This window comes from Physeter macrocephalus, chromosome 19, assembly GCF_002837175.3.
Source record: "Physeter macrocephalus isolate SW-GA chromosome 19, ASM283717v5, whole genome shotgun sequence".
Taxonomy (NCBI): Eukaryota; Metazoa; Chordata; class Mammalia; order Artiodactyla; family Physeteridae; genus Physeter; species Physeter macrocephalus.
Genome location: NC_041232.1, coordinates 2,729,067 through 2,756,872, shown reverse-complemented (window position 1 = coordinate 2,756,872; position 27,806 = coordinate 2,729,067). Strand labels below are relative to the sequence as shown.

Below are 27,806 nucleotides of genomic sequence, written 5' to 3'. Positions count from 1 at the left end.
CCCGCGTACCGCAAAAAAAAAAAAAAAAAAAAGGGAAATCTCATACTGTTAGGACCATATCTGTGAAGTGCTGAGCACAGTCCCTGGCGCACACAGTAGGTGCTCTGGAGTTCCCCCAGCTTTATTTAGTGATGTGAGTTTCTGCATTTCTGGACTCCCCTCCTTGCCAAGGCTTGTCTTCACATACCCTGCTCTCCACTGGTGCTGTTGGCCTTTACTCATGAGCCGGTGGTTCCCTTCCAGATGTCCAACATCACAGTCACATACAGAGATGGCCGAGTGGCACAGCTGGAGCAGGTGTACATCCGTGGCAGCAAGATCCGCTTTCTGATTTTGCCTGACATGCTGAAAAACGCACCCATGTTAAAGAGCATGAAAAATAAAAACCAAGGCTCGGGGGCCGGTCGGGGAAAGGCTGCTATTCTGAAGGCCCAAGGTAGGTGCTCCTCGTGCACTGGTTGTGACATGTGGGTGTGTCGTGTACCCTTTAGAAATGCCCTGTTATTGCAGGGGCATGGGGGTGGACCTGACCTGAGCCATCTCCATACCCACTGCCACCCCTTTTCCCTGCAGTCTTGGGGGATCCAAGTGCCCTGCCTTCTCTGTCTGCCTCACCTGATCCCATTCACAGGAGTTATGCAAAATCCAAAGTGGCTCCTTAGAAAGAAGATGGGGACTTAAATGAAAGAGTAGATAGGTCTCCTATAATGACTCTCTAGGAGGCCCTTTGTTTTCAGAAATTCTGGGGTGTCTGGAGGAAGCTTGCCCTGGTCTAGTTTGCTGACTAGAAGCACTGTGGTGTTGATTAGCTGACTCCTAAAGCAATGGGATAATAGTTCCTCTTGAGGCTGGGGATGTCTACTGATATGCAACATAAATAAGGGAAATGGGGGGATCCACTTTCAGATAAGAAGTAAGCAGTTTTGAGCCATCTTTACCCATTAAAGGGGGCTGGTTTCATTTTCAAAATTTCTTACATTTGAAAATAAGTCCTTCCTTTACCACTTTCCAAAAGTGGGACTAGCCTTTTCCCAGTGACTTGGTCTGACCTCTTTTCTTGGTTAGCCCAACCAGAGTTTTGTATGTGGGTCCTGAAAAGTTCTGCCATGTTGATTAGCTAAGAAAGCAAATGCAGTCACTAGGAACCGTCTTAGTATTTATTGGTAAAAGGCTTTACAGTGCAGGAAAGTCACCGGCGTCTCTGTCAGTATCTTTGGCTGCAGTACATATGTTGAGTTTAAAGACGCAGTAGAGTAACTCTTTAAAATGCCCTCCAGAAAAACTGATCAGAGAATCTCCTTGCCCTTCCTGGAAGAGAGATAGTTGTGGGGAGATGGGACCAAAGCTCTGGACCTTTGTCCTGGAGAAGGAACGATTTTTAGAAGTTCCAGCTTTGTGCTACAGCTGCTGTTCTCTCTGCTTCCTCAAGGAGGGCTGCCCTCCTTGTCACTGTGTAACGATACCGTCTTCTCTAGCAAAGGGAGGAGCCCAGTGGCCATGCACTAGAAGGCGCTTGGCAGTGAGTCTGCCTCGGCCCGCTGACCTCTGCTTGAGCCACTGTGCCTGTGCCAGCGCCAGGCTCTATAAGAGGAGAGGGGTGAGGCTCCAGTTAGTAGCCGTCAGGATATTGTCACCTGTTCTTCAAAGCCACTGGTCTCCTAGAACCTTTGGGTCACAGAGAACAGCAATCTTTATGTGGGGAGTGGTTTTGGTTTTTTTCCCCCCATTCCAAAATATTTCACACCTTCAGAATAGCTCGAAGAATAATAAAACCCCTCACCCAAATTTAATAGATATTAACATTTAACATCTGTTTGTTTCAGAATTTTAAGTGTGAATTAAATGCATCTGTCATGTTTTATTAGCTTACCCTGGGCCAGCTCTGAGAAGTCATCTTTTCTATGGTTCCCAGATGGGGTCCCCAAACCACCTTTGCCACAAGGCCTTGCCTCTGGTGGAGAACAGTGCTGGGCTGGAACCCAGGAGTCCAGGGCCTCTCCAGCTCTGATGCCAGGCACCTGCCCCTCCCAGGGTCTCTGTTTCCCCCGTGAAATGTGACGGGGTGAGGGTGGTGCTGGACTGGGTGGCCTTTCAGGCCCCTTCCTGGGGCTCTGGCTGCTCTGTGATATGAGTCCTTACTGACCTGGCCTTGTCCTTTCTCTTCCCCACCTTTCTTTCAGTGGCCGCAAGAGGGAGAGGACGTGGAATGGGACGTGGAAACATCTTCCAGAAGCGAAGATAAATTTATCTGTTGGACAGAACTTTGCCCTTATTTTTTTCTTTTAGGTTATCTGGGTCAGGGGGTGTGTGCGTATGTATATGTCCTAGGTTATCTTTTGACATCTTTTTCTTTAGATCTGGGTAAATGTTAAACTAAATAAATGTGGTGGGTTTTTTTCTTTTTGAGAATATAAGGACTGTGTGTTCATTTTGTAGTTTTGTGTTTGTGTGTTTGCTTTGGCAGCAGGTTAAACTTTCACACCCTGGGAGATGTCTTGCATTTTTCCAGTTTGAAGTAGCATAGTTACTGATAAGAGCGTAAGCTGCTGTTCTAGGCCAGTTGCTGGTTAAGCCCTTGGAACAACTCCGAGGGTGCACAGATTGCCTCGTTCGTTGGCACGGACATTCATGCAGCACTTTGTTCAGGCAGCCTTTGTGGGCACACCATCAGCTCAGCTTGAACAACACAACACACGTGGTCATGGTCTGTGAAAAAAACCTAATACTGTGACCTTGTAGCTTGGAAACCCCAGTGACTCAGCAAAGTAATCCAATATTAAAAGGTAATTCAGGGCTTCCCTGGTGGCACAGTGGTTACGAATCCGCCTGCCAATGCAGGGGACACAGGTTCCATCCTTGGTCCAGAAAGATCCCACATGCCGCGGAGCAACTAAGCACGTGTGCCACAACTACTGAACCTGCGCTCTAGAGTCCGTGTGCCACAGCTACTGAAGTCTGCTCAGCTAGAGCCCGTGCTCTGCAACAAGAGAAGCCACCACAATTAGAAGCCCATGCACCGCAATGAAGAGAAGCCCCCACTTGCTGCAACTAAAGAAAGCCTGTGCACAGCAGTGCAGACCCAACACAACCAAAACCAAACTAATTAATTAATTTTTTAAAAAGATCCTGATGTGTCAGGACTCTTAAAAAAAAAGGTAATTCAGAGAGTCCTAGTGGCTGCTGTACTGGCGTCATAAGCAGTTTTGTGGTGATTCAGGGGACAGGTTCTTGTGCGTTTATCAGAGCATCTCAGCATGGACTGGCACAGCTGCAGCTCTTAATGCAGCAAAGGTAACTAAAGAGCACAGGGTGTGCAAAGTGAATATCTGACAAAAGCACAGAAATTGGGAAAGCAACCTGGAGAAGTCAGACACTGAAGAGAGGTCTTGCAGGGATTCCGTGAAGGATGAGCTACAGCAAAAACTATTGAGGAAAAGGGATCAATTATCGGCCCTTAGAATGTTGCTCATTGAACAGATGGTTCAAGTACTGGAGGGAGAGGAAGAACCTACATCAGGCAGAGATTTTTTATTTTTATTGGAGTATAATTGCTTTACAGTGTTGTGTTTCTGCTGTAGAACAAAGTCAATCAGCTATATCCCCTCCCTGTTGAGCCTCCCTTCCACCCCTCTAGGTCATCATAGAGCACCGAGCTGAGCCCCCTGTGCTATACAGCAGGTTCCCACTAGCTAGCTATTTTACACATGGTAATGTATATATGTCAGTGCTACTCTCTCAATTCGTCCCACCCTCTGTGTCCACAAGTCCGTTCTCAATGTCCACGTCTCTTTTCCTGCCCTGCAAATAGGTTCATCAGTACCATCTTTCTAGATTCCATATGTATGCGTTAATAAACGATATATTTTTTTCCTCTTCACTCTGTATGACAGACTCTAGGTTCATCCACATCTCTATAAATGACCCAGTTTCGTTCCTTTTTATGGCTAATATTCCGTTTATATGTACCACATCTTCTTTATCCATTCATCTGCTGATGGACATTTAGGTTGCTTCCATGTCATGGCTATTGTAAATAGTGCTGCAATGAACTTTGGGATATATGTATCTTTTTTAATTATGTTTTTCTCAGGGTATATGCCCAGCAGTGGGATTGCTAGGTCATATGGTAGTGCTATTTTTTGTTTTTTATTTTAAAATTTATTTAATTAATTTATTTTTGGCTGCGTTGGGTCTTTGTTGCTGCACGCGGGCTTTCTCTGGTTGCCGCAAGCAGGGGCCACTCTTCGTTGCGGTGTGTGGGCTTCTTATTGCAGTGGCTTCTCCTGTTGCAGAGCACGGTCTCCAGGCACGCAGACTTCAGTAGTTGTGGCTCACAGGCTCTAGAGCACAGGCTCAGTAGCTGTGGCACACGGGCTTAGTTGCTCCACAGCATGTGGGATCTTCCTGGACCAGGGCTCGAACCCATGTCCCCTGCGTTGACAGGCAGATTCCCAACCACTGCGCCACCAGGAAATCCCCTATTTTTAGTTTTTTAAGGAATCTCCATACTGTTCTCCATAGTGGATGTATCAATTTACATTCCTACCAACAGTGCGGGAGGGTTCCCTTTTCTCCACAACCTCTCCAGCATTTATTGTTTATAGATTTTTTTGATGATGGCCATTCTGACCGGTGTGAGGTGATACCTCATTGTGGTTTTGATTTGCATTTCTCTAATAATTAGTGACGTTGAGCATCCTTTCATGTGTTTGTTGGCCATCTGTATCAAGTAGAGATTTTCTAGTAAGCTTTGTCTTGTGGTCATGACACAACCACGTGGTGACAGACCTTGTATCATTCCTGTAGTAAGAACTCGAGGAGAGTGAGCATCATTGGGTCTGTCAGCTAACAGGACCGTTCCCCCCGAGAGCAGCCCCTGTGTTGTGTCTCTTGCTCCCCCACCCCCAGCTCCTCTGATACATTTGGATGCAGTGTGGCCAGTGTTGGCCCCACAAGCAGTGCTGCTCCAGTGGAGGATTTCCTGCATGTGGGGTGGTTTCCAGTGAACTCACTGTGGAAGGGAGTTAATTTGTTTTAGATGTGACCAAGAGTTGTTTCTGATAAGAAACATGCACATTGAGTTACATATAGAGTGGGTTTCTTTCAGGTAGAAGTTATGATACCCATAGTGCCCTGTCTGGAATACCCTCCCCCTTCCCCTTGATTTAGACATTGATTTATTGGCTTCTTAATTGAGCCTCCTGAATTAGTAATATAGTGAGTTAGAGCAGTGGTTTCCACATCAGGTAGAGATCTTGTTAGAAGTGAAGGTTCCACAGCACCACCCCTAGAGGTGCCTATTACTTGGTCTGGAATTGGAGCCCAGGAATCTGCATTTTAAACCATGCCCTTGCTACCATGGCTCCATGATTCTAATTCGGTATATCCAAGGCCACATTTTGACCCTGGTCTAGAGTGTGTTATTTTATGTAAGTGCTACATTTTTAAATTTTAATTTTTGGCTGCACCATATGGCTTGTGGGATCTCAGTTCCCTGACCAGGGATTGAACCCAGGCTCTCAGCAGCTGAGTCCCAAACTGGACTGCCAGGGAATTCCCTGGAAGTTTTATAAAACAATAAAGAAAATTAACCTAAAACATAGAGCTTTATAAACAGTTTTATATCCTGCACTTTAGAAAAAATCAGTTACTCACATTGAAAGAGCAAATAGTTCTGAGAGGCTTATTATGAAAAACAGCAGCCCTCCTGCCCTGTCTGATCCTCTCCCCCATTTCCCCTGCTTCTGGGGAGTCCCTTTCAACTCTTGGCTGGTTGTTTGTATTTGCCTCCATGTCTCAATTTAAACCTGTTTGTATGGCTACTCCTTGCTATTTCGTTTTAGGCATTTATCTTTCAGCTTCTCCCTCCTGCCCACCATGCATGGGCTCCCCATCGCCCATCTCCCTGATATTATAATTCTGGTTAGATCATATTCATTGTTTATGTTATTAGGGCTGGGTATTTAAATCACAGCTGAGCCAGGTGGTAGACTAGATTACTTTCCTGCAGAACTTTCTTTTTCCTAGAATTAATTCGCTTACATTCTTATTGGCTTAATTTTCTGTCAACTTGTCACTGATTTACCCTCAGACTTCTCTGTAGACATTAATACATCATCTATTTGATCAGTTTCTTCTTGATTGGCCCCACTCTGGACAGGCTTTCCTTTGTGCCTAAGGTATTGCCGTTATCATGGGCTTTCCTCTGTTGAATCTCCTGTTGTTTGTGTAACCTCTTCCTCTCATGGTTTATTACCTCGTCCAGTAGAGACCTGCTGTGGAAGGGGTGCGTGGGAAGTAATTTTTTGAGAGACGTTGCATGTCTGAAAGTGGCTTGTTCTCTCATACTCGATTGAGTATGAAATTCTAGGTTGGAGTTCGTTTTCCTTTAGAATTTTGAAGGCATCATTACTTTTTCATCTAGCATCTTTTGTTGCTGTGGAGAAGTCTGAGACCATTCTGAGTGCTGACCTTTGTATGTGACTCTCTCCCTTCTGTTGCCAGTGTTCTGAGATTCACACTGACGTGCCTTGGCAAAGGTCTGTTGCATTGTGCTAGGCTCTTGCTGAACCTTTTCAGAATGGACTTTAATCCTTCATTTCTGGGAAACTTTCTTGAATTACTTGTTAATGATTTCCTACCTTTGGTTTTCTGATTTTTCTTTCTGGAATTCCTGTTATTCAGATGTTAGATCTCCTGGACTTATCTGTTTTTCTCCTCTTTTCTCTCCTTGCCTCCCCTATCCCCCATTTTCTTGTTTTTTGATCTCCTTTGTAGATTTCCCCAAGTTGATTCTCTGAAGGTTCATTTTTCTTTTTCTTTTTTTTATTTTTAAATTTCATTTATTTTTTGGTTGCATTGGGTCTTCGTTGCTGTATGCAGGTTTTCTCTAGTTGCGGCGAGTGGGGGCTACTCTTCTTGTGGTGCGTGGGCTTCTCATTGTGGTGGCTTCTCTTGTTGTGGAGCACGGGCTCTAGGCATGCAGGCTCAGTAGTTGTGGTGCATAGGCTTAGTTGCTCCACGGCATGTGGGATCTTCCCGGACCAGGACTTGAACCCATGTCCCCTGCATAGGCAGGCAGATTCTTAACCACAGTGCCACCAGGGAACACCAGTCCTGTTTTGTTTTTAATAGGACCTTGGGACTTCCCTGGCGGTCCAGTGGTTAAACTCCGCGCTTCCACTGCAGGGGGCATGGGTTCAAACCCTGGTTGGGGAACTAAGATCCCACATGCCGCACAGCACAGGCCAAAAAAAAAAAAAAAAATAGGACCTCATTCCAGGGTTGCAATATCTTCCTATCTCTGAGGACGTTAATTAATATGCTGTGTTGAAGCTTTCATCTCCTGCGTGATGTTTTCTTACCCCTTTCTGTTTTAGTCTTTCATGTTATAGACTTTCCATAGCTGCCTGGCAATCATTGGTAGTCTACTTATGTTTAAGAGCAGGGTATTAAAAAGAATATATGTTTGTAAGGTGACCTGATTGGACTTTTTTGAGTAAATCTCCAATGTCCATATCTTTAGGACTTTCCTTTTGGGCTGGTCAGATTCCTTGGAGAAACCTTCAGTCTTGTCAGGTGGGTTTACCTTGAACTGCTGGCCTACTGGGAGCTCAGTGGGGGAAGAGGACTGGGGATTTTCAGCATTCATGTCCAGATTCACTTCATCTTCCAGGTCTCTGGGAAGGCTTCCTAGTCCAGAAACCTTCTAACCCCCTCTAGAGAGTAAGCATCCAACTTTTTGCCAAAGTTGGGAAGGGGCAGTCTCAAGATCATATGAAGGTCTGAATATTTAAGCACATTCTCTCTTTTTAAAAAACATGTCTTTTCTTGGAAAACATACTACTTTAAAATTGAAAACAACTTGGCAAGGTAAAGAAGATACAGAACAAAGGATGATGTCATAGAAAGATAACTAGACCAAGACTTGAGAGATGGATTCTGGCTCTGACTACCTCCACTACCAATTCTGTCTAAGCCTCTGGTTTGTTATCTATACGAGGGTTTAGACTCAGTTGATTCATTTATACTGTCTCAGCTTCTATACTCACCTGCTGAGTATTTCATAATCTTTTTTAAAAAAGTCAAAGCACACAGGATTTTTTTCTGCTTCTGGCCAAGACGGAGGTAATTGCCTAGACTTACCCTCATGCCTGAAAAAAAATCAAAACTCAGGACATTGAAGGAGAGTAATCCCTGAGAGATGGGAAACAAATAAGGTGAGCTTACTGCCTTGTGAGAGTTTCCAGGCTATGACACAGGGGGAACCACCAGGCTATCTGGGTTGAGGAGGCATCTTGAGTTCATAGGACAGAACAGCAGGAGAAGAAAGCTGCACAGAGGACCCAGGAGGTCTGCAGAAGATCCCTCCTGAATATTCAGAATACTGATCAGCATACGAGTGTGAGGAAACAGGATGGGGAAGGAACCATCAAAAAGGATTATAACAGTGCCTTCCCACCAGCCAGAGAAAAACTCAACTCACAGGATAGTGGATAGACTATTATACCAAGAATTTTATTTTAATCGGGTATAGTAAGGTGACAGACATGGAGGACTTCCTTGAAAGAAGAGTTTATTACAATTCCCAAGAGCAGGGAGCATGCCATGCCATGCAGGGTCACACGAGGAAACATCAGGTGGGTCAAGAGGCAGGAGTGAAAGGAGAGCATGGCCCAGAGCCTCTGTTATGGTTTCCACAGGGAAAGTATGGGTGAGGCAGCGTAGACCAGTTTGAGTAAGTCTAGAATTGGATAATTTGAACAAATCAGAGGGCTCTGAGCTATAGGGGTAGTCTACAGTTATGTGGTACCTGGCCCTGTGGTGATTTATAGCAGGGCAGATAATGGCTTGGTGTGTGAGAGTTAAACGTCGTTGCGGGCAGACTTTGGATTGGTTAGTTTTTATGTGAAAGGTATACTGTGCAGGCAAATTGTTTACTATCTCTAGGAAATAACTAACTCTAGGAGGGGCAGTCTCTCCAGGATGAGCAAGGCCCCAAGATGTCAAAGCACCATTTTAAAAATTTTAAAACATTCAATAAAAAAACATTAAACACGAATAATACAAAAATATGATGTATTTTAAGACAAGTATCCAGGAAAGTCTTGCCTCATAAATGAACTATTAGCCCTAGGTTGAGCATTGCTCTGGACCCAGCTAACAAATCATAAAAACAGGACTTGAAAGGATCAAGCTGTTTCCAGGTCAATTAGCTGTATTCTAGAACAAAGCCCAAAACGATTTATAGGAACATAAAAACATCTAGCACCCTACAAAGTAAAATTCACAATGTCTGGCATCCAGTCAAAGATTACCAGGCATGCAAAGAGGCAGGTAAGCACAACCCGTAATAAGAATAATCAAAACATCCAAAACTGACAAGTAGCAGAGAAGGACATTAAGACGGTTGTGTTTTATTGTTTGTTTTGTTTTGTTTTTATAAATTTATTTATTTATTTTTGGCTGTGTTGGGTCTTTGTTGCTGTGTGTGGGCTTTCTCTAGTTGCGGCAAGTGGGGACTACTCTTCATTGCGGTGTGTGGGCTTCTCATTGCGGTGGCTTCTCTTGTGGAGCACGGGCTCTAGGCATGTGGGCTTCAGTAGTTGTGGCAGGTGGGCTCAGTAGTTGTGGCTCACGGGCTCTAGAGCGCAGGCTCAGTAGTTGTGGCACACAGGCTTAGTTGCTCCATGACATGTGGGATCTTCCCAGACCAGGGCTCGAACCTGTGTCCCCTGCGTTGGAAGGTGGATTCTTAACCACTGTGCCACCAGGGAAGCCCAAGATGGTTGTTTTAACTCTTTCATATATTCAAAAAGTTAAGTAGAGACATGTACAATCTAAAAAGAAGGACAAGGGAGTTCTTTGGTAGTCTAGTGGTTAGGACGCAGCACTTTCACTGCCGTAGTCTGGGTTCAATCCCTGGCTGGGGAACTGAGATCCCACAAGCCATGCAGCACAGCCAAAATAATAATAATAAAAATAAAAAGAAGAACGAGGGGTGTAATAGGAGGAGAAAGGAGAAGGAAAAGAGAAAGAGAAACTTCTCATTGAACTTCTATAGCTGGATGGGATTCACAGCAGATTAGACATTACAGAAGAAAAGTTCAATGAACTTTAAGGCATAAGCTATAGAAACTATCCAAGGTGAAACACACACAGAAAAAAAGAATTTGAAAAAGAAAAGAGCTTTGGGACAACTCCATGTTTCCTAATATATGGGTAGTTGGAGTCCCCAAAGGAGAGGTGATGAGGGGACAGAAAAAGTACTTGAAGTAGTAATGGCCAAAAACTTTCCTAACTGGATGAAAACTATAAACCCACAGATCCCAAAAGCTAAATGAACTCCAAGCACAAGAAAATGACACCAAGGCATATATCATAACTCAAAACCAGTGGTGAAGAGAAAAATTCCAAAAAGCAGCTGGAGAAAAAAAAATGTTATATTAGAGGAACAAAGATAAGGATGACATTTCTCATTGGGAACCATGCAAACATGAAGACAGTGAAGCAACAACTTCAAAGTATTGACAGAAAAAATTATCAATCTAGAATTCAATACCTGGGGGGGATAAATCTTTTTAAGATGAAGGCAAAATAAAATGTTTTCAGACACACAAAGGCTGAAAAAAATTCATCACCAGTAGGCCTGCTATACAAAAATTGTTAAAGGACATCCTTCTAGAAAAAGGAAAACTAGACCAGATGGAAATCTGGATCTACACAAAGGAGTGAAGATTGTATTATGGCACTTATGACATGTAAAAGTAAAATGCATGACAATATTAGCATAAAGGCCAAGAGGGGAAAACATATACTACTGTAAATTTCTTATACTATAAGTGGTATATTACTTGAAGTCTGTGATAATTTAAAAATGTATAATATAAACCCCAAAGCAACACTAAAATAAAGAATTATGCCAACATTCAAATATCCAACGGCTGATGAATGGGTAAACAAAAGTGGTATATCCATACAATTAGAATATTATTTAGCCATTAAAAGGAATGAATTACTGACACACGCTACAACATGGATGAATTTTGAAAACATGGTAAGTGAAAGAAGACACAAAAGGCCACATATTGTACGTTTCCATGTATATGAAATGTCCATAATAGGCAAATTCATAGACACAAAGCAGATTAGTGATTGCCAGAGACTGGGAGAGGGGAGAATACAGAGTGCCTGCTTAATGGGTATGGGGTTTCTTTTTGGGGTAATGAAAATGTTCTGTCATTAGATAGTGATGATGGTTGCACAACATGGAGAATGTACTAAAAACAACTCAATTGCACACTTTAAAATGGTTAACATGAAGAATTTTATATTATGTGGATTTTACTTCAATAAAAAGAGTTAAGCCAACAGAGGAGATTTATGATGGATTTATAAATAAATAATTACACCAAAATAAGGCAGAAAAAGAAAAAGAGGAACAAAGAACAGATGGGGGCTTCTCTGGTGGCGCAGTGGTTAAGAATCCGCCTGCCAATGCAGGGGACACGGGTTCGAGCCCTGGGCCGGGAGGATCCCACATGACATGGAGCAACTAAGCCCATGCGCCACTACTACTGAGCCTGTGCTCTGAAGCCCGCGAGCCACAACTACTGAAGCCCACATGCCACAACTACCTAAGCCAGCACGCCTAGAGCCTGTGCTCCGCAGCAAGAGAAGCTACCACAATGAGAAGCCCACGCAACGAAGAGTAGCACCCTCTTGCTGCAACTAGAGAAAGCCTGCGTGAAGCAATAAGGACCCAACACAGACAAAAATAAATAAATACATACATTTAAAAGAACAGATGGGATAAATAAAAAATAAATAGCAAGTTAGTAGGCTTAAGTCTAACCATATCAATAATCACAGTAAATATAAATGGTAAAAACACTCCAATTAAAAAGCAGAGATTGTCAGATTGGATTAAAAAAGCAAAACCCAACTACATGCTACCTACAAGAAACACTTTATTATTTATTTGTTTATTTTTGGCTGCGTTGGGTCTTCATTGCTACGCACGGGCTTTCTCTAGTTGCAGTGAGTAGGGGCTACTCTTCGTTGTGGTGTCCAGGCTTCTCATTGCGGTGGCTTCTCTTGTTGCAGAGCACGGGCTCTAAGCACGCAGGCTTCAGTAGTTGTGGCATGTGGGCTCAGTAGTTGTGGCTCACAGGCTCTAGAGCACAGGCTCAGTAGTTGTGCATGGGCTTAGTTGCTCCACAGTATGTGGGATCTTCCCAGACCAGGGATCGAATTGGTGTTCCCCGCATTGGCAGGCAGATTCTCAACCACTGTGCCACCAGGGAAGTCCAGAAACATTTTAAATATAAAGACATAAATAGGTTAAAAGTAAAAGGATGGGAAAGAATACCATTGCTAATACTAGTCAAAAGAAAGCTGGAGTAGCTATATTAATATCAGACAAGTAGGTTTCAGGGATAATGAAGGTTATTTCATAATGATGATAGGGTCAGTTAATCAAGGAGCCATAACAATCTTAAATATTTATGCACCTAATAATAAAGCTTCAAAATACATGAAACAAAAAATGGATAGAAATAAGAAACAGACAAATACAAGTACAGTCAGAGTTCAGTTCTCCTCTCAATAATTGATAGACCAAGTAAGCAGAAAATCAGCAATGATATAGTAGACTTGAAGAACATGGTAAGTCAACTTGACTTTGATTAACATAGGACACCCAACAGTAGTAGAATACACATTCTTCTCAAGTGCACACAGAACATTTATCAAGATTCAAAAGGCTTCAAGCCATATTATGTTGTCTGACCACACTATAATTAAATGAGAAATCATTTATCACAAGGATCCTTGGGATATCTCTAAATATTTGGAAACAAAATAACACACTTCTAAGTAACCCATAGATCAAAGAAGAAACCAAAAGAGAAATTGGAAAGTAGTCTGTACTGACTTGAAAATGGAAACACAACATATCAGAATTTGTGGGATGCCACTAAAGCAGAACTTAGAGAAGTAATTTATAGCACTACCTACTAAAGAATGTCACTAGATATTCGGCTCCACGAAGATTGAATATAAGCCACTGCAGCCATTGACCTTTGACACACCCTGAAAAGAGTTCAGGGCAGAGATCAGGAATGAGGCACTCTGTCTGTGCTCTGGGAAAACTGGCAGAACAGACCATAAGATAGTTAGATATTTTCAGGAGAAATTTTTTATGAACCTGGATTCTTGCATCTTCCCTTAGAAAAGCACTAAATCATTAACTAAGATTTCCATTCCTTGTGACTAGCAGCAACCTTCTACTGAGATGTGTGCTTGGTTGCACCTACCCCCTTTGCCAAAATCACATATATACTGACCTCTCCCCTTACCTCTTCTGAACAGTCTCCCCTTACCTCTTCTGAACAGTTTCTTGAGCTATCTGAGAGGCTCTCTCCCGGGCTACAGTCCTCAATAAGACACTGGATAAACTCCACTCACAGCTTGTACATTGTGCGTTTTTGTTTTTGTTTTTTTAAGTAGCAGTAAACACCTATATTAGGAAAAAAGAAAGGTCTCAGGTCAATGATCTCAGCTATATTAACATCAGACAAGAAGATTTCATGGGACTTCCCTAGCGGCGCAGTGGTTAATAATCCGCCTGCCAATGCAGGAGACACGGGTTCGATCCCTGGTCTGGAAAGATCCCACATGCCGTGGAGCAACTAAGCCCATATGCCACAACTACTGAACCTGTGCTCTAGAGCCTGCGAGCCACAACTACTGAAGCCCGTGCACCTAGAGTCTACGCTCTGCAACAAGAGAAGCCACCGCAATGAGAAGCCCATGCACCACAACAAAGAGTAGCCCCCACTCGCCACAACTAGAGAAAGCCCGCACGCAGCAACGAAGACCCAATGCAGCCAAAAATAAATAAATAAATAAATTTATTTTTAAAAAAGAATCTGCCTGCCAGTGCAGTGGATGCGGGTTCCACCCCTGGTCCAGGAAGATCCCACATGCTGCGAAGCAACTAAGCCCGTACACCACAACTACTGAAGCCCGTGAGCCACAACTACTTGAGCCCACGCACCACAACTATCGAAGCCCATGAACCCTAGAGCCCGTGCGCCACAACTACTGCGCCCGCATGCTGCAACTACTGAAGCCCACGTGCCTAGAGCCCGTGCACCGCAACTAGAGAAGCCACCGCAATGAGAAGCCTGCGCACCGCAACGAAGAGTAGTCCCGGCTCGCCGCAATTAGAGAAAGCCCACGCTCAGCAAGACACAACGCAGCCAAAAAAAAAAAGAATCTAAAGGGAATTCCCTGGCAGTCCAGTGGTTAGGAATCTGTGCTTTCACTGCCGTGGCCCGGGTTCAATCCATGGTTGGAGAACTAAGATCCCACAAGCTGCACCCCACAAAAAAATCTAGAAAAAGAAGGGCCAATGAAATTTGAAGTAAGTGGAAGAAAACAAGTAAGGATCTAAGTGGGTATCACTGAAATAGAAAACTATAGAGCATAATCAGTGAAACCAAAAGATGATTCTTTAACAAGATCAATAAAATTGATAAATCTCTAGCCAGACTGCTCAGGCAATGGGGGGAAAAGAAAGAGGAAGACAAAATTACCAATCTCAGGGATGAGAGAGGTGACTGCTACAGATTCCACAGTTATTAAAAGAGAATGTTACAAGGAATTCCCTGGCAGTCCGGTGGTTAGGACTCCGCGCTTTCACTGCCAAGGGCCCGGGTTCAATACCTGGTCAAGGAACTAAGATCCTGCAAGCTGTGCGGCACGTCCAAAAAAAAGAGAGAGAGAATGTTATGAACAACTTCATGTCAACAAATTCCACAACTTAGATGAAATGGACAAATTCCTTGAAAGATCCAAAATATAAACACTTTCTTAAGAAGTAATAGCTAACCTGAAAAGCCCTACATTTATTAAAGAAATTGGAATTGTAGTTGAAGACCTTCCCACAAAGAAAACCTTAGGCTTGTGTGCCTTCACTGAGGAATTCTATCAAATATTTCAGGAAGAAATAATTTTACAGAAACCGTTCCCAAAAAATTTAAGAGAAGGGAATACGTCTCAGCTCATTCTATGAGACCAGCATTACCCTGACACCAAAACCAGGCAAAGGTATTACAAGAAGAGAAAACCATACTGAGATATCACTACCCAAGAGAAAAGGAAATATCTGTTCATGCAAAAACTTGTACATGATATTCATATCAGTTTTATTTGTAATAGCTAAACACTGGAAACAACACAAATGTCCACCAACAGGTGAGTGAATTGTGGTACATCCATCCAGTAGAATGCTACTCAGCAATTAAAAGGGACTATTGATACATGCATCAGTGTGGGAGTCTCAATTATGCTAAGTGAGAGAAGTCATATAAAAAAGAGTACACCCTGTATGATTCCATATATCTAAAACTAGAAAATGCACACTAATCTATAGAGACAGAAAGCAGGTCAACTGTTGCTTGGGGAAGGAGGGGAAAGGGATGGTGGGAGGGAGACATTGCCAAGGGGCACAAGGAGACTTTTGGGAGTGACAGATACGTTTACTTCATGGATTTATACACAAGTCAGAATGCGCCATGTAGCACAATTTCAACTTGTAACACTTGGGATGTCCACTTAATTTTTTTTTTAATGTTATTTATTTATTTTTTGCTGTACCACGTGGCATGTGGAACTTCCCCGACCAGAGATCAAACCCGAGTCCCTGCAGTGGAAGCACCGAGTCTTAACCACTGTACCACCAGGGAAGTGTACTTAATTGTATTCTAGTTGTACGACAATGAAGAATTGTTTTTTAAATAAGGTATTGTTATCATTATTGTTGTTGTTATTATTATTTGGCCGTGCCATGCGGCTTGCAGGATCTCAGTTCCTGGACCAGGGATTGAACCTGGGCCCCGGCAGTGGAAGTGCTGAATCCTAACCATAGACCACCAGGGAACTCCCAGTATTATTATTATTATTTTTTTTGCGGTACGCGGGCCTCACTGTTGTGGCCTCTCCCGTTGCGGAGCACAGGCTCCGGACGCGTAGGCTCAGCGGCCATGGCTCACGGGCCTAGCCGCTCCGCGGTATGTGGGATCTTCCCGGACCGGGGCACGAACCCGTGTTCCCTGCATCGGCAGGCGGGCTCTCAACCACTGCGCCACCAGGGAAGCCCCCGGTATTATTTTTAAAAAATAAAATTAAAGTATACAGCTGGGAAAGGAAATACTGCCTTCCATTGTTTGTTGGCAAGTATCTCCTAAGAGGAAGAAGTATGTTTTCCTTTCTCTACAGGACCTAGAGAAAAACCTCTGTGCTGGGTTAATATCAGCCACTGGGATGATCAGTCACCTGAGATTCTGGATTCTCAAAAAGACTGTCTGCAGAGGCTGACCTTTGCTGTAGACTCATATCTTAAAGAACTTTATCTGGACTCAAATGTCCTCCCTTCAGGGACAGAACAGAAGTTCCCAGGTGTTGGTCACCGAGGTCCTGCAGAGAACAGGCATCTTTTCTACATCTTTTCCTTTTGATGCTCTCAACATCCTGGCAAGACCTGAGGAGGTGAAGGCACCTCACCTGCAGCTGTCCCAGCCAGGCCACCAGTAGTGGGCGTGGATCCCGTACCCCAGAGTGGGGCTCAGTCTGACAAGTACTTCCAAACCCACTCCTCACCAGTCCCTTTCCATCCCAGAAGAGGGCTCCCCTCCCCACCCATTTTGCACACGAGGAAATGGAGGCCAGGGAGGTCCTGCCCGGTCTTGTTCCAGGGCAGTGCAGCTGGAGGTCACTCTCCGCTGCAGGGCACCTGCCAGCAGGGCCACCGTGATGTCTCCTGCCTCGAATGGCCTCTGGCAGGGCTTGGTGGAATTCCCCTGGCAGGAATTTGGGTGAAGCAGGCAGGGGTTAGCATCCCAGACTGCAGCCAGGCCACCTGGCTCACTTCTCGGCATCTCCAGTTCTAGCCCTTTGACCTTGGACAGGTCACTCAACCTCTCCCTGACTCAGCTCACTCACCTCCAAAACAGGGGTGGTAATAGCACTCACCTCCTACAAGTGCAAAGAGTATTAAAGGGGTGTAAAGCCATCGGAACAGTGCTTGGCCCCGAGAGAGGCTACAGAAGCAGTCTTAAATAAATAAATGGCTTCAGCCCTGTCTAGTCCCGAGGTTTGGGCTTCTGCCATTCCCACCCAGAGAGCCTTGGGTGGAGGCCCCACTGACGCTACAGAGCATCTGCCCTGTGCCCCTACGCAGCAGGCACTTTCCAATCCTTGTGTCAGCCTCACTCCAGCAGGATAAGGGGAGGCTTTGTGAGCCTCGTTCCCAAGATGAGGGAACAGACCCCGAGGGGACCACACCACCAGCAGGTGACAGGGTGGGACCAGGCCAGGTCTGTCTGCCTCTGAGACTGGGCCTAGGAGAGGACCGGCCCAAGCGAGGCCCACTCGGGCTGGAGCCGGCCTGGAGGGCACGCTCTGCCCACCAGGCTGCGTGACTTCCTGGGGTGTCCCTGCCTGCAGAGTAGCCTCGCTGGTGGTCGTAAGGGCCCCTCGAAGGGGTCCTGGACACCTGTGTGGGAACAAGGGCAGCCCGCCTCTCTCCAGCTGTTTCATGCTCCAGCCCAGCCAGTGCATCGCGTGCATCCATCTGAGAGGCGGGGAGATTGAGAACAGCTGCCTCCGCCTGGATTCTCCCAGAGCTCGCCTGGCAACACCCGGCCAAGGTCCTCACACCATCCTGGTAAGAATCTCTTTGAGTGGTCATGTTCATCACATTCAAGGTTTGTGGGCAGATGAGGGCCAGGGATGGGCAGGGAGCGAGGGGCAGGAGGGACACAGACAGCTTGGCGTTTCTCCAGCCGAGAGTTGCAGGACACGGGCTTATCAGCTTGCCTGGCCCTGGGCCAGCTTCCTTATCCTTCTCCTCTCTGTGGCCCCTTCTACCCCCACCCGCTTTGCCTTCCCCTGGGGAGCCTGAGCCCCCTGTCCCGGAGCGGGGGACACAGGGAGATACTTCTGTGGCTCCCAAGCCACTGGGCAGGCTCATGTCTTTAAAGCAAGGAGGCCAGGGAGGGGCCAGGACCCCAGGATGGAGCATTGAGAGCTGGAAGGGATGGTGGAAAGAGGAGAGGAGAGACCGGGGGCCAGAGAGGGAGCAGAGCTGGGCTGAACCGGGTGCTCTTCATGCCTTTCTGGCTTTCTCCCGATAGGGGTTCCGCCAAAAGCAGTGAGAGCGGTGGGGCCTAACCTCGGGGCTGGCAGGCAGCGCAGGAGAGGAGCTCCTTTTCCTCACTGCCTCTTGTCGGTCCTGGGACCGACGTCACCATTCTTGGCCATCTCCCTTCTGTCCCAAGAGGCTGTTGTGCATCCGGCTGCCTGGGGACGTGTGTAATCAGTGCTGACTCACAGTCCCCTGTGGGCCAGAGCTATGGGGGAAGGTCAGCTGGTGGGCCCAGGGATGCGGGCCCGGGGGACCCCCACGTTCTCCTTGGCCTGTGGGGCTCCCTCCGCTACTGGGTCTCTCCTCATCCTGCAGGATCCAGCTACCCTAGTCCTGACCTCCCAGCGCTGCAGGGGAGCCTTGGGCCATGGCTTCCCTGCTGCAGCCTCATTCCACCCGACACCTCTAAATTCCTTCCTTGTCCCGGCCCAGCTCCTAGTGGGGCTGAACTCCAGCTCCCTACACTGGGCTGGGAGGTGACTGTGGTGTCTGGTCTGGAGCCTGCCCTTGTGCTGCTTGGGGAAGACAGGAGACGGCCCCCTGCTGGGGCAGCTCCAGTACTGCTCTCCCCCGGCCCCTCACTGCTGTGGGCCATGCCCACCTCACCCCTGCATGCTCCTTTGGGGTCCCACATGGGGGGAGGACTCTGCATGTGGGCCCCCAGGGCCTGGAGGGAACACAGAGCTCTTTGTCTCTGGCCTGATGTCTCTCCTCCCCCACCCCGTGGAGTTGCCCACTCGCCAAGTACAGGAGGCCTGGGGGGTGGGTACCAGGGCTGGTGGGCAGTGCTGTGCCCTGTGGGAAATGAGCCTTGCCCCCTGTCGGCACAGTCTCGTGCCCAGCCCAGGGGGCCCTGGTGGGGAGGTCAGCGGCCTGCGTTCCTCTCTGGGCTCCCAACCTGCTCCTCCCCAGCTCCTTACTCAAAGTGCCCAAGCACTGCCCAGACGTGACTGCCAGGTCTCTGGAGGCCTCCTCTAACTACCTGACCACAGACGGACCCTCCCCCCTTCTTTGGTTTCCATGGGAACCCTGCCCAGGGAGCACCCAGGGGAGATTAGTGTGAGCTTCGTCCCTCCCTTTTGGGCAGGCAGGGCCCCTGAGTCCCAGCCACCCCTTCTCCCAAACCCAGCCGCAGGGCTGGTGCTCAGTGGCCCTGAGGCCCACAGTGCAGAAAGGCTGAGGTGGAGGTGGCATCAGCCTTTATTGTGGGGTCTGCACAGTAGGTGCCGGGCCCCTCCTGCTGAGGGAAGGCTGAGACTCCAGCCTGGACCGACCATCCAGTCTCCAATGAGCCCATCCTCCTCTGTGCACTGGATCCGGGTCCTGGGGGGTAACTCCGCCTCCATCACCCCCTCCCATGTGCTCGGGTGCGTTGCCAGTCAGGAAGCAGGAGCCAGGGTGGGCGGCGGGTCACCTGGTGCAGCAGGCCTGGGGCTCGGGCCCTGGCCCAGCAGCTGCAGAGCCCCAGGTGGAGGCAAGGGCTGTGGCCTCCGCCACGCCACCCTCAGGCTCTGGGTCCAGGCTCTCGTAGATGGTGGGCAGCGAGGTGCGCTGGCTTAGCCGCCGGCGCAGGCCAACCAGCAGGGGCTGGGGCAGGGAGGCCACATCCACGTTGTTGCCCAGGTCCACCCAGGCCAGCACCGGGAACTTGGTGGTGTCCTTGATGGCCTCAGTGAGCTCACGGGCGGCAGCCCGCGTCAGCCGGTTGCCGTTGAGCAGAAGCTGGGTGAGGCGGGGCAGCGTCCAGAGGCTGGGCAGCAGCCGGTGCAGCAGCTTGTCACTCAGCCCCGTGAAGCTCAGGTCTAGCACTGACAGCCTGGTGCCCTGGCTGCCCAGGTAGTGCATGATATGCTGCACGTCCCTCACCGACAGTGGTATCCCCGACAGGTTCACAGTCTCCCCCGCTGGCAGAGTCTTCTGGAGGTTGCTCTTGAGGCTGCGGGAGGGTCGAGGGTGGGGAGGGACTGAGCAAGGGCCCCACCTGCCTCAGACAGTGACCCCTCCGTCAGGGCAGCACAGGGCAGCAAGGCCCAGGGCCTGCAGATGGCCACTTCCTAGATGAGTGGCCACGGGCAATGCTCTGAATCGCTCTGAGCCTTAGTCCCCTTTGGTTAAGAGGCGACCTGGCTGTGAGGATTAGATGCACTTGCGTTAAGGCTCCATGAGCTGTTATAAAAACCCTCTGTGTGCTTGCATCACCACACCTGTTACATCTGTTGTCTCTTATTTTTATGCCAACTCAGTGGGGTGGGAATGATTATCCTATTCTGCAGAGGAGCAAACGGGTGCTTGGAGGGGTGACATGACCCTTCCACGGTCACACACCACTAAGGGGGAGCCAGGTCTCCAAATCGGGGTGTTCTGACCCCTGAGCCCATGTTTTTTTCCACGTGCCTCCTCTAAGGTTGACCCTTTTGGAATAAGGATAGATGTGCGATCAGGCCCAGGGTAAGCAAGAGGGCCATGTTGGGGGATGTGGGTAGGATCTGCCCTAGGGGAGGGCTCCCTGTGTCCTAAGCTGCAAGGGAGGTTTAGAGACTGAGGAGGGTCCCCCACTGCCCCCAGAACCCCCTCTAGTTCTCTCCTGTCATTTGAACATGGGCCTGCCTGGGGTCTGACAGCAGTGGGAACACCTCCAGGGCCCTCACCTGCCAAGGCAGGGAACAACCCCATGGGCTCCAGGCTCAGCATGGGCCACCAGGCCTGAGGGAGGGGGCAGGAGGCTGGGGGGCAAGCAGGGGAGAGCACCAGGGCCCAGGTGCCAGTGGCCTGTTCCCAGGCTGAGTCTGTGGTCACGAGGTTGTGATGGAGTGACTAAGGGGGACCCCGTTGCAGAGTGAGCTGCTGGGCTGGCCTTGGAGGCCTCAGCTTCAGGCAGCCTGGCAAAGAGTCCCCAAAGGGCTTCAGGAAGCAGGGCAGTGTGGCCTTGGGCAAGACACTCTGCCTCCCCTGGCCTCAGTTTCCTTCCCTGGAAAATGGGAATCATGACCCAGACTCCACCTCCCTCCCAGCCTGTCCTGGGGACTCTGCTGACTCCAGCTGAGGCCCCCAGGGGGGCCAGGCCCTGTGACAGGCGGGGCATTGAGGGACAGGCAGATGGCAGGAGGCAGTCACATGGAGAGGAGCTGGCCTTGGGGAGCGTCCGCCTCCATTGCCACTGGCCAGTGACGGGCTGTGATGCAGCCAAGGGTGAGGGCCTGCAGGGTGGGATTTCAGGCCCCAGCTCTTGTTGACGGAGGCCTGGGAAGGGACCCCCAGGGGCCAGGCGGCTGGGCTGTGTCTGGGCTCCCTTACCGGCTTTGGGTCTTCCTTCGGGGCAGGCTGGACCCCTGATGCCGCTTGGAGTGAGGGGTGAGGTGGTAGATGAGCTGTCGGCAGGTCTTGTCCGAGGACTTCCAGAGCTCATAGTCCTGCAGGGGCAGCGCTGTCAGGGGAGGCGGAGCCCTGTGCGCCCCCGGGCCTTGGGGACCCAAGTGTGTGCATGCGCACAGCCATTCATCACGGATCACTGAGCCACCCACTGGCTTTCCCCCTCCACTCCCGCCCCACTGCCCCGTGGCCTGGCACAGAGCCAGGGGAGGCTGCCCACTGGAAGCTGGACAGGCTGGTCCGAGGCCCGTGGTGCCTGGCGGGAGGAAGCCCAGACAATGGGCCCTTGTTCCCTGTCCTCAGGCCCTGGGCCAGAGTCTCGGGCTATCAGCCGCTGGCTCCCTGTCTACCCTCGGTGCCCCCCTGGGACTCACCACAGGGGGAGGCAGGACCAGGCCTCTCCAGGGAGCCCTGCTCCACTGACGCCACCCCCAGGGAATAGGAACAAGCCAGGTCAGCACGCTCTTCTTCCTCTCACTCTCCATGCGAGACCGCACCCGTGGGGCCTGGGTCTGGGCTGCCAGCGGGGAGGGTTACCATTTTCCAGCACCACCACCTGGCTCTCTCTGGCTCCCAAGTGGGCCCTTGCAGAGGCCCAGCTCAGGCAGGATACGGGGTGGACTGCTTTCCACAAGCTGGCTCTAAGCACGCTCCACCACCCAGCACATTCTTTTATCCAGTCCCTCTGTTAACAGCGGGCACACACAGTGGCAGCAAGCCCCAGGGGTCACTGTGATGGCTCTAGGCTAGCCTCAGAGACCCCTCAGTGACAAGTGCACCTGGACGTGGCAGTTCAGAGCTGGCAGGGCCGAGAGTGGGCATTCCTGTTTCACACGGGGGCTCACTGTGACAAAGGGCCGGGGGCTGGGGGCCAGCCACAGGCTGTGTCAGGAGTGCGGCACCTTCCATGCTTATGGCAGGACGTCCGCAGGTGCCGACATAGCAGGTGGGGACAGGTGTTCTGGGCAGACACGGTGGCAGGAAGGGAGTCGAGGCTGCAGGTGCAGCTCAACACGAGGAGGGATTTGCTTGTGGCTTGAGTTGCTGTCGGACGCAGTGGGAACATGTGGACATGTGGAGTTCCAGCCAAGGGCGCTCTCTTCTGGCTCTGGGACTCAGGGGCTGGGAGCCTGGTTCCATCAATGGATTTGTCAGAATGTCCTGTATCCCGAAGGGTCCCCATACGACTACCTGCCTGGGTCGCAGGGCCTGGTGCACAGTGCTGAAATTCAGGAAACGGGTCTAGGGAATTCCCTGGTGGTCCAGTGGTTAGGGCTCCGTGCTTCCACTGCAGGGGCCACAGGTTTAATCCCTGGTCGGGGAACTAAAAGACTGGATGCTGTGCTGCACGGCCAAAAAAAAAAAAAAGAGGAAACGGGTCTACCCAACAGATGACTTTCCAGGGCTGGGAAAGCAGAGTTCCCATGTGCTCCAGCTGCTGGCCAGCCTCATACACTGAAACTGGCATCAGGTCCCAGAGAGGGACAGTGACCCGCCTAAGGCCACGCAGCAGACCAGGTGAGGGCCCAGATCCTAGCTCCCAGCTCTGGGCTCTTCTGGCCTGTCAACCACACTACCCAGCCTGGGGCCTGTGCCTCACCGACTTGGGGCACTGCAGGTCCCGGGCCAGGTTCACAAGCAGGTCATGGGAGATGGGGTCCACCAGATTCAGGAAGGCCACATTCCTGTAGAGGATGTCTGTGAGGAGGGTCCCCTCGAGGCCCAGGTCCTGCAGGTAGAGAGTGGAGTGAGCCGGGGGTCGAGGCCTCCCTCCCTTAGCCCCCATCCCAGCCAGCCAGAGGCTCTCACATCCGTTCCCCTCTCTCCATTTCCCCCCTGAGGCTTGCTGGAGCCCTCCCCACAGTGGCAATGAGCCAACTGTCCGGGGCAGGTGGACCCTTTGGATGAGCAGAGGGTCGGTGCATTGGGGGCCTCAGGGAGGCGGTAAGTGGGTCTGGGAACCCTTAGACTGGTTCCCTGAAGGTGAAACGTTCTGCTGAGACCCCCTGGCTCCTCTGGGATTGGGCTTGTCTGGGGGATTCTCTGGGGGCTCCTTGATGATCCCCAAATGCCCCTGCCCTCCTCATTCCCTTTGGGCCCCCTGCCTCTATCCACCTATCCCCAAGCTCTCCTGAGCTATGGCCGCCACCTCTTTGCTGACGGGTCCAGACCCTTCCTGTCAGGGTGGAACTCTCTCTCTTTCAGCTCATACGACCCAAAGGCAACTCAGACTGGGTGTGTCTCGCCTCCTGTGCCCCAGCTCATTAAAGGGTGCCACCATCCCATCTTCCCAGACACTTGGGCCAGAGCCTAGGAATCACCCCGCACTCTTCCCTCATCCCTCCTCTGCCCAGCTCTCCCCACCCCAACCCACTGCTCAAGGAGCTTCAGGCCTCATCCCCTCACAGCCTCCTCCCGGGGCTCCCGGCCTCCTGATACCCTTCCAGTCCACCCTAATGCTGCCAGAGCCAGCTCTATGAAACACACACTTGACCCCGTAACCCCTTCAGTGGAAACCAAATGCTCTCAAGGTTGTGTGATGGCAGAGACTCGCACACAGCCTGCAGCCTCAGAACTCCCCATGGCCTGGCCTTCACACCCTCTCTCGCCCACCAGCCTTCCTGTCCAGCCTCCAAGCCTCCCACCCCTCACACAGATCCCACCTTCAGGTCCCTGGCCTGCCCTGGCCTTCCTGCCTTCACCCCTTGGCCTCTTCCTCCTGTTATTCCCATAGGCCTGGTGTGGTGCCTTTTAGAGGGTCTGTTTAGAGGATATGCCGACAAGCTGATGGGACAGGCACAGCCAGGAGGGGCCTCGAGACCCCATGTAGGCCCTCCCCGAGCCAGAGAGTAACATGTTCTGTGTATAAGCCCAGGGCACAGGAGGCCAGGCCAGGCCAGAATGACCAAGGTCCATAACTGCAGAGTCCCTGAAGGTTATGGGGCAGGACAGGCCCCTCACTGGGCCTCAAATTCCAACCTTTGGGACACCAGTGGGCAACCTAGCTCGTTCCCCAGCTAAAATTTCCAGCTGGTGCCTTGGGCTGCAGACGCCATGCTGGACAGAGATCGTGCCTCTGAATAGTCTCTGGTTGATTTGTGCTGCTCTGTTGTTTGCATTTTAAACACGGCTCAAGTTGGAGATGACAGCTAGGAAGGATCCAGTAGAAGGGAAGGATGGCTGGTGAGCCTGGGCTGACCCAGTGAGGGTCCCAGACCGCAGCCTGCCTTCTGCTGATGTGGACAGTTCCTCTTAAAGGGCCAGCCCCACCTTTCCAGCCTGCTGAGCCCAGAGAAAGGAAACCCAGTGCACCAGGAGGAGCAGAGCTGGGAGACTGGAGGGTGAGCTCTGGCCTTGGCTGGCCCCCAATTTGCTCTGTGGCCCTAGGCTCACTGCTTTTCTCCAAGCCTCAGTTTCCCAATCATCCACCTGCAGGTCAAAGACCACCGGCACAGCTGATTTCGGCTTACAGGATGGGGCAGATTGTGGTGGCAGCTGCTGCAGGGTATAGGGATGTGGGCAGAGAGAGGCGTGGCTTGCTCAGTGGTGATGCTGGGATCAGAACCCATGTCTCTTGAGGCAACCCAGGGCTAGGGATATGGGACTCAGGTACCTGGTGTATGTGGAACCAGAGCCCCCGCCCGTCGTGATGTGATGTTGTGATGTACAGATGCCAGGTGTGTGTACTCAATGGGCGAGAGCTGCCTGTTAGGAGGATGGGCATTGTGTGCTGTGGCTTTGTCTGAGCTGACATGGAGAGGTTGCACCCACTGACCAGCTGGACTGTCGCTTCCCCAGGTCCTTGCTCCGGAGTCCAGTGCAGCGCCTCCCTTCACCCTGGAGGGGGGAACCATCCTCTTCCCATTGCCCCTCAATACAAGATGATTCACCCCCACCTGCCCTCTTCCCAGCCGCCCTCCTTTCTTGGCAGGGCCTGAATGTGGACTCATAGCTCCAGGCTTGGGAGCACCCTCAACACCCACAACTGACCTCAAACCCCAGAGACGCGTACAGTCATGGGACCCCCTCCACACTCACAGTCCCCCCGACCCCACAACTCTAGCTGACTGCCTTCCCTCCCTCGCCCTCCGGCCCAGACAAGACCCCCACCCCCTGAAGCCAGTCATCCCCTCCCCTCGGAACCCGCCCGGCCCGCGCGCCCGAGGCCAGCTCCGCATCTCCTTCCGGACCCTCCTCGGCCTCCAGCCCCGGTCGGCCGGCCGGCTGCTTGGCTGCTTCTCTCACCTGGCGCAGGAGGCGCAGCAGCTGCCGGGCGCGCTCCGGCCGCCGCTCGCGGAGCGTGGACTGGATCTCGCGGAGCCAGCGCACCCGGCGCTCATAGGGCGCCGGCCCGCACCCCGCCGCCGCCCCAGCCTCCGAGCCCGCTTCGGTCCCGGCCCGCCAGCCCAGCCGCGCCCCCATGGCCGCCGCGCGGCGGGCGCCGAGCCGGCAGGAGGCAGGGCCGCTTGCGCCCCGCCCCTGGCCCCGCCCGGGATGCTCCGGACGGGGAGCGCGGGATCCAAGGCTGCGCGCCCCGGCCGGGCCGAAGGGGAGGAAGGGAGGAGGGTTCCTGCTGGGGGCCCCGGAGCTCCCACACTCGGTTTGGGGGTGTTGCTGGAGGAGGCCCTCGCCCGCGCTAGACCTGGCTCGAGCCCTGTCGCCAGGAACTGGAGCCGCCGGGACGAGGTGGCGCTCGGCGCCTTTAAAGCCTCCGGGCCCCCGTGCTGATTGTGGAACAGTCGCTTTGGCGGGGCGAAGAGCACTGGACTTGGAGTCAGGGCGGGGTGGGTGGGGGTTCCGCTGCCGTTTGCCAGCTTTAGACAGTGCCAGCGCCTGCTTTCAGAATCTCCCCCGCCCCAACCGCAGCGAGCAGTTGTAGCATCTGACCTGTCCACCTTGCGTGGACACTTCTGAGTTGACAAATGTTTATCACCCCTCCCTGCTTGGCTGGGGGCAGACTTGGGCAGGCCGGCCTCCTCTGCCAGCCACCTGGGAGATAAATGGGATGGGGGATGCTGGTTAACCATCTCAGCCTGGCTCTGGTCAGGCTGGCAGCAGGCCAGCGGCACCTGCCCCTGCTTCAGTCTTCCCTGTGACAGAAGTGGGGAAAGTGTGTGGGGTGGGGGCTGGCTACTCCAGGGACCAGGTTTGAGCCAGGAACCCACTAGCTGGAGGGGTCTTTGTTGGAGGCTTGCTGCCCCTTATAGCACCCCCCCCACCCAACTCTGGGCCCCTCACATTCCCAGGGTAGGGGGCATTTGGGGCACTAGGCTCCAGACCCTGACCTCCACAGCAAGGAGGGTGTGTCCAGCCTGGGAGGACAGTGTAGCTGGGCACGGGTGCAGGGGCTTGAGCATGGACAGCGATAGGGGGAGGGGAGGCTGTCCGAAGGCCTGTGGTAAGTGAGGGCAGGGTTAGGCTCCTTTTTCTGAGTTAAGAATTGCCCCCCCCAGGACTGTGTCCAAGACAGAGTGCTGGGCTCTGTGGTGCCCTAGGGCTGAGCCCCTGAGACAAGGCAGAGGGCCTGACCGCCCACTGAACCCCAGCCCTTGTTGTAGCCTGCTTGGGTGCCCCCATTGGGCCTGTTCCTGGGGCCTTCCTATCCTGGACCCCCTTCTTTCCTGCCATCTGCGACTGGACCCAGACACCTCCCTTCACTGCTATGTAGCCAGCTTTGTCCTGGGGCCACCTTGGCACCACAGGTTTCCTCCCTGGCAAACCTGCATGACTGCCCGGCCTGCCTTCCTCCGGGTCCAAGGTGCTGCTGTCACTAAACTGGGCCAGAGACTTCAGCAGCAGCCCCATTGCCCCAGGGGCCTCGCAGACCCCTACCCAGAGCTGGCAGGCTGGTAAGACCTCCCCCACCCCAATCTCAGGGCTGGAGCCAGAGCTGGGATGATTCCCAGATCGTGACCATATCCTTCCAGAGGCTGAGCCAGGTCTGGACATTGTCCCCTCAAAAGCGAGAAGGCTGAGGTGGCGGGGGGGGGGGGGGGGGGGGGGGGGGGGGGGGGGGGGGGGGGAGGCAAGGGAGGGCTGAGCCTGGATGTCATGAAGGGGGACCATCAGGCAGTGGCAGAGGGGGTATGCCCAGAGCTTGGAGTCCCATGGAAAGTGGAGAACTGCTCCCCAGCCCCACCCCTCACCCCCTGCCCCACCCTCTGTGTCCTTGGCTGAGAGATTCCTGGAGAACATTTTCCAGGAAAGGAGGGAGGGGTGGCATCTG

At 51.2% G+C, this 27,806-nt stretch overlaps 2 protein-coding genes across 2 annotated transcripts; one reads left to right on the top strand and one right to left on the bottom strand.

Annotated features, from left to right (window-relative positions):
- Positions 1-217: 217 nt before the first annotated feature.
- On the top strand, positions 218-2,414 carry LOC102995804 (small nuclear ribonucleoprotein Sm D3). Its single transcript, XM_028480728.2, has 2 exons — positions 218-436; positions 2,181-2,414. Exons 1-2 carry the CDS (start codon positions 244-246, stop codon positions 2,240-2,242), a joined length of 255 nt encoding a protein of 84 aa, XP_028336529.1. The 5' UTR covers positions 218-243; the 3' UTR covers positions 2,243-2,414.
- Positions 2,415-19,551: 17,137 nt separating this feature from the next.
- On the bottom strand, positions 19,552-26,002 carry LRRC75B (leucine rich repeat containing 75B). The gene is made up of 4 exons (XM_024120875.2): positions 25,826-26,002; positions 23,181-23,309; positions 21,506-21,621; positions 19,552-20,147 (listed from the first exon to the last, which is right to left on the bottom strand). The coding sequence occupies exons 1-4, from the start codon at positions 26,000-26,002 to the stop codon at positions 19,622-19,624; spliced, it is 948 nt and encodes a 315-aa protein (XP_023976643.1). The 3' UTR covers positions 19,552-19,621.
- Positions 26,003-27,806: the final 1,804 nt, after the last annotated feature.